This window comes from Juglans microcarpa x Juglans regia, chromosome 2S (genome assembly GCF_004785595.1).
Source record: "Juglans microcarpa x Juglans regia isolate MS1-56 chromosome 2S, Jm3101_v1.0, whole genome shotgun sequence".
Taxonomy (NCBI): domain Eukaryota; kingdom Viridiplantae; phylum Streptophyta; class Magnoliopsida; order Fagales; family Juglandaceae; genus Juglans; species Juglans microcarpa x Juglans regia.
This window is the reverse complement of record NC_054597.1, coordinates 20,777,364-20,790,938: the sequence shown is the minus strand read 5'-3', so window position 1 is coordinate 20,790,938 and position 13,575 is coordinate 20,777,364. Positions and strand designations below refer to the sequence as shown.

The following is a 13,575-nucleotide window of genomic DNA, read 5'->3' as shown; positions in this document are numbered from 1 at the left end:
ATTTTAATTTGGTGAAGATTATTTTTATGTACTTTCTAAATATTTATTTATTGTTATGCATTTAAATTACTTTTAATATTTAAATTAATTACTGTGGGATTTAATTATTTCAATTTGACTTTACCATTACGTTTAAATTATTTTATTTAACTTGTAGTTTTAAAATCATCTCCGTTGGATCATTTTTGTGACCCAAGTTATAAGGATTGAACCTCATTTCTTTTCCCTCCATTTTTCTTTCCTTCCTTTTCTTTTCTTTCTTTTCTTTTTTCTTCTTTATTTTTCCCCTCCCCCGTGCGCGCGAACCAGCTCTCTCCCTCTCTCTTCCGTCCGTCACCTTCACCTAGCCCGCCGCCGTCGCGCCACCGTGCGCGACACCGCCCGGCCGACCAGCTCCCCCTCCCTCCGGCGACCTCACCCCCCAAATCCCAGCCCCTACCTCGCCGCCGGTAGCCCGCACGCAACCCTCGAAGCCGCGGGCCACTTTCACGCCAGCGCCGCCGTGAGCCAGCGGTGGCCTTCACCGCCCACCCCATTGTGTTCCCCTGCCGCCGGAGACCTCACCCCACCAACCTCACCTCCATCCGCGCCGCCGTTAACCACCAGTAGCCCTTCAAAGCCGCGGCCACCATTCGTTCCAGCGCCGCCGTCGCACCACCATTGGCCACCATCTTCCTACCACTTCATCCCCGACCTCTTGGCAACCCATTGGACCCAACCCCAGCTCCGATCCGTCACCGGTGAAGCTCCACCATCTACATTTCCGATTTGGGCATTTTGGTCTTCTACCGCCCATTCCGCCGCCACCCACGGCAAACCACCACCACCACTAGCTTCACCGACCTCCCTAGGCCCTACCCTATCAATCTTGGGTCTTCGTTTGCCTCCATTTGAAAGTTGGTATTTGTGACCCACGGCCACAGTGTATTTTACACTGTGGTATTGCTCAAACGTCGCCTTTTTCAACTTCGTGATCCTTCGAAAATTGTTATATTGCACTGTAAGTATTTTCCTTAAAGAATTTTCGTGATTTAAATATATTTTTGCACTAACACATATTATCTGTGAATTGATTTGTTTTGCCGGACTGAGTCCGAGGCGTTTCGGGGGTCGGATGGATTGTGGACGGAGTTGTGTATTTGTTTGCATTGTGAATTGTGGTTGTTGGTTGTTGGTTATGGCTTGTTCATGTACATCGCATACTGCATGCATGATCATGTTTGTAAAGAAAACTGGGTTTTCGCATGATTGCATACATGTTCATGTGTTATTGGAATTGGATTCTCATGTGAGTAAAAGGAAAAGAGACTGTAGGGATGGTGGTTGTGTCCCGCCTGTGATTCCCGCCTACAGTGCTCTGTTAAGTATTCATTGTGTGTAAAGGAACTGTATGGATGGTGGTAAGCAGAGATGGTGGTAGAGTCCCGCCTGCGATTCTCGCCTACGGTGCACGCGGTAGGGATGGTGGTAAGCAGGGACGGTGGTAGAGTCCCGCCTGCGATTCCCGTCTACAGTGTCCGATAAATGGGTTGTTTGTGTGAATCATTTTATGGGAAAATATTTTACGGATATTTTGGACCAAAATGGGATTTTTGGCGTGTGTTGGAAATAATCATTTTTCTGGAAAAAAATGGTATTTTATGGCTAAATGTATTTTATCGTATTGTTGGTTGCATTAATGTATTTTTATCCCGAGAGTTGTTTGGTTTATACTTACCTGTGGTACCATTTTTTGGTATCGCAGATTTTGATGCAGATGATGATGACGAGCCTTAGCTTGGCTCCGTTGGAGGAGTGATATGGGATTGCTCCTGTTTAGTGAGTTATGTTTTTATCAATTTATGTATTTATCTTTTGTATTATATTTGGGATGATTGTATTTTTAAAAATAAATTGTGTTGAATATTTGTATTTAAATTTCTGGTACTTAGTTGACTTATTTATACTATCTGCTGCGTTATTTTATTTGTACACTGTTGCATGTACACACACACTGGCACTTCGTTGGGATGTGTGACCGTGTTGTCACCATCCTGACGTCACGATTCCCTTGTTTTTTGTACGTGGGAGTCGGGGCGTCACAGAAGTGAAGTGGAAACAAAGGTCTAGACAAAGATGGTTTAAAGAGGGTGATAGAAACACAAGTTATTTTCACATGTGTGCTTCTCAAAGGCGCAAGACTAATACTATCAACAACATCTATGATGAAGAGGGGCATCTTCAAAATTATGCTCAAGTCATTAATCAGATTTTTCAAGATTTTTTCAAGGATCTTTTTTCTACTTCAAATCCAGTGGGCCAACAGCAATGTGTAGAAACAATGCCAAGAGTGATCACAGATGAGATGAACCACATGCTCCAGAAAGATTTTGATTTTTCTGAGGTTCAAACTGCCATTCTTGAAATGAATCCCATGAGCTCTCCAGGTCCAGATGGATTTTCAGCTAGTTTCTTCCAACAACATTGGGATGTCATAGGTAATGATATTTGTGAGGCAGTAACTACGGCCCTTAGCACCAACAATTGGGACAGTTCTATTAGTGAGACTTTCATAGTGTTAATTCCAAAGATTAAAAACCCCAAAGCTGTAACAGAATTCAGACCAATTAGTTTGTGCAATGTGGTGTATAAGATTATGGCCAAAGCAATAGCAAACAGATTGAAGGACATCCTGCCCAGCATCATATCAACAACTCAGACTGCTTTTATTCCCGAGAGGATGATTGTAGACAGTATTATTGTTGCTTACGAAGCTATTCACTCAATGCAGTCCAAAATGAAGGGTTCAAAAGGTTTTATGGCTCTTAAAATGGACATGAGTAAGGCTTATGACAGATTGAAGTGGTCATTTCTTGAAACAGTAATGAGGAAGATGGGCTTCAACAGTAGATGGATTGCTCTAATTTTAAGATGTGTTTCTACTGTCTCTTATTTATTGTTAATCAATGGCATTCCTCAACCAAGATTTCAGCCATCTCGTGGAATTAGACAGGGTGATCCTCTATCACCCTATCTCTTCATTTTATATTTAGAAGCTCTTACTCAGTTGATCAATAAGGCAAAGTTGGCTAGACAAATTACTGGGATTCCTATTGCAAGAGGTAAATTGCATATCACTCACCTGTTTTTTGCAGATGATTGCATGCTTTTCTGTCAGGCAGTAGAGATGGAATGGAGGAAGATGTTGGATATTGTTAATCAATATGAGGAAGCTTCTGGCCAGAGATTGAACAAAGACAAGTCTTCTCTCTTTTTCAGTAAAAACACCAATCTTTCTTCCAAGATCTTCTTAACCAGTATGGTAGGGATTAAAGGAACAAACTCAAAGGAGAAGTATCTAGGCCTTCCAGCTTTGGTTGGTAGATCAAGATGCAAGGAATTCAAGGCCATTCTAGACAGAGTTAGCACTAAAATGAGCAATTGGAAGCACAAATTCCTATCACAAGCAGGGAGAGAGATTATGCTTAAAGCTGTCATTCAAGCAATTTCCACTTATACGATGGGAGTTTTTAAACTTCCTAAATCTTTATCGAGGCAGCTCAACAGTTTGATGAAAGGTTATTGGTGGGGTCAAGTTAATCAAGAAAAAAGGATGAATTGGATGAGTTGGTCTGAAATTGGGAAATCCAAAGAAGTTGGAGGTCTTGGATTTAGAGATTTTGAAAATTTTAATCTTGCTATGCTAGCTAAGCAAGGATGGAGAATTCTGCAACATCCTACTTCCTTATCTTCTACTGTGTTGAAGTTTAAATATTTTCTCAAGTCTGATTTTTTTAATGCAAAAGTGGGAAGTAACTCATCCTACATATGGAAAAGTATTCTATCTGCAAGAGAGCTTCTAAAAGCTGGATTGCACTGGAGAATAGGAAATGGGAAATCAGTGAGAATATGGTCTGATCCTTGGTTGCCACAACCTACAACTTTCATACCTCAAAGTGGTAACAAAGCATTGTGAGAAGAAGCTAAGGTGAAAGCTCTAATGATTTCAGATGGAAAGGAATGGAATCTTCCTTTAATTAATGAGATCTTTTGCAGCAGAGAAGCCGAGCTAATCAAGCAGTTACCAATCAACCATAGTAATCAACAAGATAAATTGATATGGAGAAACAATGCAAATGGCTGCTTTACAGTGAAAAGTGCTTATCATTTACAAGGGAAATTACAAGATAAGGTAAAAGGTCAAAGTTCTTTCTTCAATAATCAGAGGGACTAGCAGTGGACAAAATTATGGAAGATGAACTTACCTCCAGCAGCTAAGAACTTTCTTTGGAGAGCTTGTCAAAATATATTGCCTACAAAAAATAATCTGTACAAGAGGAAAGTCTTGGATAATCCTTCGTGTCCTATGTGTCTTAGTGAGCTTGAACCAGTTGAGCATATTTTGTGGGAGTGTGTATCGGCAAATGATGTCTTGAGTCAACTTTCCAGGACAATTCAAAAAAGTAAGTGGTCTTATAGCAGTTTTAAAGATCTAATAGAAGACATGTTCAACAAACTCGATAAACAACAAATGATGGAACCGTCTTTATCTCTCTGGACCCTATAGTGGAGAAGAAATCAGTTAGTCTTTAAGAATATTTTGTTAGATCCACAGGCGGTGCTTCTCAAAGTCAATCAAATGAAGTTGGATCTTTGTACAGTTAATCCTAGTATTGAGCAGCATGGTTTTGTAAATACCAGAAGGTCTGATCCATGGGTTTGTCCTCCTCAAGGGTTTTGTAAAATTAATTGGGATGTGGCGGTTGATAAACACTTGTATAAAATAGGAATTGAGGTAGCTGTCAGAGATGATATGGGTAATTTTTTGGCAACCTTGAGGAAAAATCTTAGCTCTTTACCTGATCCGAACCTTGCTGAGGCAATAGCAGCAGGTATTGCAGCAAAGTTTGGAGTTGATTTAGGCATGAGAAGGATCATTCTTGAAGGAGACTCCAAAAAGGTAGTCACTGAACTCAACCTCAAGAAGCATAATAGGAGCTACTTTGGGATGATCATTCGCGATGTTCAAGACACAATAGCAAAGATGCAAGCATGTAGAGTCACTCATGTGCACAGAGAAGGCAATTATGTTGCCCATAATCTAGCTAAGGCTGCTTTATATGTTACTGATTACGTTGTTAACATGGAGGAAACTCCATTGTTTCATCACATCTTGTAATACCTCTTGTTATCAATGAAGGCAACTTTTCTAAAAAAAAAAATAAATAAATCTGACTTTTATATAATTAAATACATAGTAGATATATACGACAAACAAGTAAAAAATCTCTTTAATGCATTATGCTTTGAAACAAAGCATGCCATCACCGTTTCAAATAACTTAGAAAAGAAACTGCAGATTTACTCGTTTCTTTTCACAATCATTTTTTTTTATTTTATTTTATCTAAATTTTTACATAAAATAAAAAAATAATTCAATTTTTTCAAATTTTAAAATAAAAATAATATTAAAAAATTATTTTATAATAATATTTTATTTAACTTTAAAATTTTATTTTAACTCATCTCATCTTATTTCTTTTGTAAAAACAAACGAGTCATTAAAAAAAAAGTGATATATATATATATATATTTTTTTTTTTTGCTTTGCCAACAAAGCTAAATTAATATTTAGAACATAGAGAGCTAATTGTACTTTGATAACCAATAAATGATTATAGGAAGCGTAGCTTTTATATACATGTAAATGGTAATGCTATGTTGAAAAAGAACCGACAATTAATTCAAGAATACATGGTCGGACGGATTGACACCTTACAATTATCTCCTTTTCAGTCCCTAATATACAACTAGTTGTAGTATTAAAACGCCATGCAATCCATGAAAGGGAAGAATCAATTCCTTCTTGACAAGAAAATGAGTGAATAAAAAATAGAAAATATAATCTATAATCATAACATCAAAGTTTCAAGCAGAGAGAGAGAGAGAGAGAGAGAGTGCTGAGATCTTATAGCTCAAAATCTTACTTGACGAACAACACTCTCATAGATGCACCAGGATCATTCTCAAAATCAAAATGTATGTTACTGACCAATAATGCCCAATAATGCAGTGGTATGAAGCAAAGAGAGTTATATAACCATTAAATAGCAATGGTACCACGTGTACGACGTATTAATGATATCTACTCTTCTTTTTTTTTTTTTTTAATCAAGCCTCGTGTGTATATATATATATATATATATATATAACAATTACAAAGATATAAGAATCTAAAAGGTGGGAAGCTTAAACAATCATACCAAACCAGTTAATATAACACGAGAAAATAAAATAAAAGAAAAAAGTACGAAGCCAATGGCTCACACCCATTTTTTACAAGGAAAAATTGCTTGAAGCAGCTTTTTTCAATTTGATTTTTAGACTGCAACACTATGACTAAAAGTCACAGTAGATTATGTTGTTCTGCAATTTGCTAGTCTAGTTTGCTTGAACGCAACGCTCACTTCATTTTTCTCATAATCAGAGGTGTAAATCGATCCGGTTCGATCTAACGGGATGTCGATCCATTATTTTCTTAGACTGGACTGATCACCCCTAGTGGACAAGACCAGACTATTAGCTATCAGTTTGGTTTCGTCTGGTCCGGTCAGTTTGATTGGTCCGGTCCAATTATTTTGTTATTTTATTTATTTTGTTTCATCTTTTTTTTTTGTAAATAAATTAATTAAAAATTTATTTAAATTCTAAAATTAAATTAATTGAATTATTAATGTAAATTATGTAACTAACTCATTAAAAAAAATATTTTAACTATAATTATATTTATGATGTTTATAGTTGTTACTTACTAACTTAGACTTTAGTATGCATAATTATTAATAATGTCCTATATTAAAAATTAAAATTCTAGCATTTTATATATGGTTAATGAATATAAAATAATTTCATTGTATATAAAGTATTCATATTTGTTTGCAATTTATGTATTTAAAAAAATTACTTAATTACTTTAATTAAGTGTAAATAGTATAATATTTATGAAATTATGAATGTATTATATATCTACATATACTATCATATGATTTAGGGTATATTATTGATTGATAGTATATATTATTTAACATTTTATATGGTCAATGATAATAGATTAGATGAAAATTACATAATTAATTTATACAACTACTATATAAAATAATATAATGTATATAAATATTTTTAAAATATATATACTTTCGATTCGGTTCGGTTTGGTCTAGTCTAAAAATCACAAATCCCGAGACCAGATCTAAACTCATTTGATCCACCATTTGTAAGACCGAAACCGATCATTCACAATTTCAATCCGATCCGATCGATTTTTTTAGGCCAAACTGAAACTTCTTCACCTCTATTCATAATATTTGGCTAAGGGAACCAGTAATATAAGAAAAGAGCATCTGGTAAATGGTCTAATATGCCGGCAGACAACCATTAGTGGCTGTGAAGGCTTGTGGGGATCACGCGCAACTGTTGGTGAGAAGACGGTCGTAGGTAGCCAGAAAGCAATAGATCAACCCATCTTCCTCTTGACATTGCACATTATTTCTTTAACTTTTTTCACTATAATGCTTTCTTCCGAACACTTTTGAGAGTGTTGACAAGTCAATAAACATCAATTTAGATACAAATTCGGTCCCCATGTTGACCCACACAAGTCTGAAATTCATATCAGAAATTCCGGTCCCCAGTATCGATGCCTCTATTTTAGGTATAGTGTGGATAACAAAAGCCTCTTATCCTATTTTATCATATGTCCATCTTATCTCAATATTAAAAATTATAAAAATAAACATTTTTTAATTTTAAATAGTCAATTTTATTATTTAATCATTATCTAATCATTACAATTTTTTTAAACTTACAAACGAAACACACAAACTAATTAAAATTTTTTAAGTTTCAAGATAAAAATAATATTAAAATATTATATTATATTCTAACAATATTTTTATTCAATTTTTTCTCTTTTCTTTTTCAAAATCTCATAAAATATCTCAATTCAAATAATTTTACTACTATTCATAAATTATTTTACTATTATTTATAGATAATCTCATTTTATCTCACTATCTAAATGAGCTCTTAGAATGTCACTTATTTACTTTTTAACTTTTTCTCATCCACTTTCTCATGCACTTAAATATTTATTTGAGAAGGCAAACATCCAACCTGTACATATGTTTAGCCTTTATTTGAATTAAATTTTGTTATTTATCATCCACACACATCATATACTACACTTATCTTCATTTTTATTATTTTTTATTTTACAAAAATAGTTTTAAGTATTCTTAAACTAATTGAGTTTTTATACTCATCATCTATATATCACGCATTTGATAAGAGAAAAAAATTAAAAAATTATTTGTGATGTGAGGATAATAAGCAGAATTTTTTATTCGAATTATACATTAGCGGATAACAAGTAGAATTTTTTATTCAAATTATACATTAGCTGGTTCTTGGTCTAAAGTTCAAAAAAGCTCCACCCATGTGTTCTCTCGACATTAGCTCATTTCTTCTCCTCCCTTCACCTCTAGACACTGTGTGTGTTGTTTTAAACAATGTTGGAAGCTTTCTCTGACATCATCTCAGTTGGTAAGTGTTTCCCTTCCTCCCACACTCAATTGTTTATCCAAGCCGAAAGTGCAGCAGAAAATGCATTTTCTCTGCAATTTTTCTTTTTCTACTGATTGTTTAGTTATTCGTCCTCCTTTTTTTTTTTTTTTTTTCTTTTATTGCTCCTTTAAAAGTGTAATTGAAGGATTAGATGATAAATAGGAGCTAAAAACAAGTGAAGAGCATAGGAGTCATAGGTTAAAGGTGAGAAAGCTATCACATGTTCTTCAAATTTTATGGTTTGATTAATTTTGCAAATCAGTCACCTTTCTATTCTTCTCTCCATTTCCTCAGTTCAAAATACAATCAACCATTTGAGTTTCACTGATCTAGAACATATCTAACATAACTTAGTCTAGTAAGAACATTTCTCTTCTCCTTCCTCTTCAAATTTCCTTTGCTGTTTTTCTATTATGCCTACACAAAAGTGATGTTTCTTTCCAGTTTCATTCAGCACTAGTTTACTTTGTTTATGTAGTTGGGATTATGGTTAAAGAAGGGGAAGTTTGAAGCAAGAATATAGCCCAATTGTTGGCTTACATCTTTGGAGGAGACACTTTTCCTATTCCATCCTCTAGGCCCATCGCGATCTTATGGGTCGAGCCCGGATAACTGGGCCTCAGCTAAAGATATTACACGTGCCATAAATCATGGCCACGTGCTTGCTATAGATGAAGTGAGAAGCTAACAAACTCCCAATGGCTAGGGTGTTACAATAGCTCTCTACTGACTAGATAAATAACAGGCAACAGGATGAAAATTCAAATAATAGGCCTTATCCTGGTTTCAAACAGAAGATAAGGCAGTTACGAGTCCTCGAAGGATGCCCATGGCCACTTTATATTATATCCAACGACTAATAGCCAAAAAGGTATGCAAATATTTCCATTCTCATCTACAACCAATACCATAGCTATTCCTCCGACTTAAGCATCGGAGGTGTCCCTACTCCTTTGAGCCTTTTTCTTCTATTCTTGTTACAGGCTGGGAGTAGTGGAAAGTGCGGAACACGTCCATAACAGTTGGCGTCGTCTATGAGATTTGAATTTCCCCTAAAAAACGTGGTTTTCACATGCCTACCACCACGCAATCTCAAGCGACAAATGATCAGGAAGCCACATCTGCAAACATGGAGAACAGAGTAGCAGAGTTGGAAGACCAGCTGAAAAGGGTAACGTCGGAGTTAAAGGCCTTGCAATGTGAAAATGAGGCTCTTAGATGAAAGGATGGAGCATCAGAAGAAGGTGTCGTACCAAGCCCGGTTGACAGGATAGGAGCATAATCGCAAAGTACAGGCAGGCCTTTCCCAGGCGAGGAAGAAGCGAAAAAGATGCACCATGACCTGTGGAGTCTCATGGACATATATGAAGATATGGAGAAAGAATAAGAGCGTCTTCCTAGGTGGACTAGCTTCTCACTAGTACAAACTTGCCGTACAGTGCAGAAATCATGGCAGTCCCCCTCCCGCCAAAGTTCAAGGTCTCGGCAATAGAGATGTACAACGGAACCAAGGACCCTGTTGAACACCTAGAGACTTTCAAAGCCCACATGACACTTCATGGGTTTCCTGGCGAGATTGCATGCCAAGCTTTCCCGTTAACCCTAAAAGGAGCTGCACGGGGATGGTTTGAGGCCTTACAACAGGCTTTATTAACATTTTCGAAGAATTGGGCCGACAAGGAGACCGATCGCGTATTTACTAACTATCAAGCAAAATGAGGACGAGAGCCTAAAGGCATATCTCGCCCAATTTAACAAGGAAATGATGAAAACTGATGACCAGGATGAAAAGATCAAATTGGTGGCTTTGCTAGGAGGAATATGGCCAAGAAGTCCCTTCATGGTCGTGTTGGCTAGGAAGACTCTAGCAACCTTGCGTGAATTCATGGACAAAGTAAACAACTTTGTCAAAGTAGAAGACACGTTAAGAGCCTTGAAGGCACCTAGGCGATCAAAGATGGAGCAGCGGGAGGAGCAGTTGAAAAAGGGATCCTTAAAAAAGGATAAGGAAGGAAGCTCAAAACCAAAGAAAAATCAATGCGAGGAGAGGCGTGAAATGACCAAGCGAGCAGTCAACTCGCGGGCCCAGTACTCCAACATGAGTTTTCAGGACAAAACTCACGAGTCTCGCCAAATTGACGATAAGGGCCACCAATCTCAGAGATTCTGCCACTATCATAATACCAGCAGGCACAGGACAGAGGATTGCCACATGCTAAAGCAAAGGATCAAGGAGATGCGCGATAATGGAGAGCTTGAAAGATTAGTGGCCCAGATCGCCACATCACCAAGATGAATGACAGAGCAAAGGCTAGATTGGGATTGAAGGCGCCAGCGAAGTGAGAACCCAAGAAGGAGAAGAGCACCTTAGGAAGGCCAAGGCTCAAGACAAAATGTAGAACAGAGAAACCCTCCACTGGGCGAAATTCCCACGATTGTTGGATGGTTCGTAGGTGGAGGACCCACTTCATCAGGGAGGAAAAACTATGCCCGACAGGCCAAATACAAGGATGTCTCAACCCAGGTTGCAATCTGCAACCACAATATCCTTCAGCGATGACGACTGCAGCAGGTCGTCTACCCACATGATGATGTCTTGGTAGTTACCATGTTGGTAGTCAACTATACCACCCGGAGGATCTTAGTGGATAATGGAAGTTCAACAGACATTTTGTTTTGGGATGCATACGAGAAAATGGGGATCATACAAGATTGGCTACGTCCAACTAGTAAAACATTAAAGGGGTTTTCTGGCGAGATGGTACAACCTGTGAGGTCCATCGCCTTGCAAATGTTAGTAGGATCCGGCCCGTGCACAACGACAATGATGATGGACTTCTTTGTAGTAAGGACCTAATCAACTTACAATGCCATAATCGACCGTCCAACATTGAATGCTATCAAGACAATAACATCCACATATCATTTAAAAATGTAGTTCGCCACAGAAGCAGGCGTCGGGGAAGTATGTGGTGAACAAGTGTTAGCCTAGGAGTGTTCTGTACAAGAACTCCATCAGGGCGAGAGGGATGTGAAGATGACTGAGTCCTTGATGAAGAACAAACATGCAGTAATCTAGTCCCGCCACCCTCACCTGAGGATAAGGGGCCCAAGGTAGAGAGACAAGAGATGAAAGTGCATTGAAACGGGACGAAACTGATGAGCCCCTAGAATTAATTACCCTCGATTCAGAACATCCCGAAGCCACAGTAAAGATCGAGACTAGGTTGAGCAAAGAAGAAAGGCAGCAGTTGCAACAGCTCCTAGCAGAGCATAAGGATGTCTTTACTTGAGGTCATGAAGACATGCATGGAATCAATGAAGACATCATAGAGCACCGGTTAAGCGTCAACTCAGAAGCTCGACTGATTAGACAAAGAAAGAGGAGCTTTAGCACCGACAAGTACGCGGCGATCGGGAAGAAGTGGATCGACTCTTAGTAGCCAGATTTATCAGAGAAGTCCATTACCTTGAATGGCTCTCAAATGTGGTGCTTGTAAAAAAAATCTAACAGCAAGAGGCGGATATTCATAGATTTCACCGACCTCAGCAAGGCTTGCCCTAAAGACAACTTGCCTTTGCCTCGAATTAACTTGATTGTGGATTCAACGACGGGGCATAAAATGGCGAGTTTTATGGACACTTTAGGCTACAACCAAATACGAATGAGCTGAGGCAATCAGGAAAAAATAACATTCATAACTGATCAAGGGTTGTACTGCTACGAAGTCATGCCCTTTGGATTGAAAAATGCAGAGGCTACATATCAGACGCTGTTGAATAAGATGTTTAAAATGAAAATAGGTCTGAATATGGAGGTCTATGTAGATTATTTACCAGTCAAAAGCAAGGAACCAGGACAACACATGAAAGATCTGAGGGAAGCCTTCGAGGTGCTACGACTCTACAAAATGAGCTAAACCCAACAAAATGCACGTTCGGAGTACAATTGGGCAAATTCTTGAGTTTTATGGTTCATAAAGCAAACCTCGAGAAAGCGCAGGCGATTTCCGATATGAAGTCACCTAAAAGCTTGAACAAGGTACAACAGCTAGTAGGAAAGTTAGCGGCGCTTAACAAATTTGTATCCTGATCAACGGACAGATGTTTGCCATTTTTTTGGGTCCTACGGAAGGTATAGGATTGGGACACTACCTTTGCACAGCTGAAAGAATACTTAGCCAACCCTCGGCTGCTAAGTCAAACCAAGCAAGGGGAGCCTTTGCTACTTTATTTGGCGGTCACGCCAAACGCCTTGTCTGGAGCCTTAGTACAAGAAGAAAGAGGGGTACAACACCTAGTGTACTATATAAGTTGGGCCTTAAGAGGAGCAAAAGCTTGATACCCAAAAATTGAGATGATGGCCTTCCCAATGGTGTTTGTCGCTCATCAGTTACGACCTTACTTCCAAGCCCATATCATAAAGGTAGTAATAGGATCACCCCTTTAGAAGGTGTTGCAATGCCCAGACACGTCGGGATGGATGCTAAAGTGGGCCATAGAACTGAGTGAGTTTGATATCGCCTATGCCCCACGAACAACTATCAAATGACAAGTTTTGGCCAATTTCCTAGTCGAGTGTTCGAACTTCCCCGAAGAAGAACCCCAAGCATCTATTGGAAAGCTGTGGCAGGTGCATGTGGATGGCTCATCGTGCTGAGACGGAAGGGGGTAGGCATGTACATGACAAAGAAGGATGGGACCGAAAAATATTACGCAATGAGCCTAGGTTTCAAGGTCATGAATAATAAAGTTGAGTATGAGGCAGTGCTGGCAGGACTCACCATAGCCGTAACCGTAGGAGCAAACGAGGTAGAAATGAAAGCAGACTCACAGGACGTGGTGAGCCAAGTAACTAGGGAATACTTGAAAAAGGGCGAGGGGTTAAAGAAATATTTGCATTTGGTATATGAGGGGCGCAATCGCCTTTGGTACTTCCAAATCGACTACATACCAAGGTCTGACAATCGGAAA

General features: G+C 38.4%; 1 protein-coding gene across 1 annotated transcript; it reads left to right on the top strand.

Moving 5' to 3' along the window:
- Positions 1 to 4,618: 4,618 nt before the first annotated feature.
- On the top strand, positions 4,619 to 5,158 carry LOC121253462. Its single transcript, XM_041153474.1, has one exon. It carries the CDS (start codon positions 4,619 to 4,621, stop codon positions 5,156 to 5,158), a length of 540 nt encoding a protein of 179 aa, XP_041009408.1.
- Positions 5,159 to 13,575: the final 8,417 nt, after the last annotated feature.

What these genes read in the sequence shown, in the direction of transcription:
- LOC121253462 (XM_041153474.1), top strand. Translation starts at nt 4,619, where the DNA reads ATGAAGTTGGATCTTTGTACAGTTAATCCTAGTATTGAGCAGCATGGT.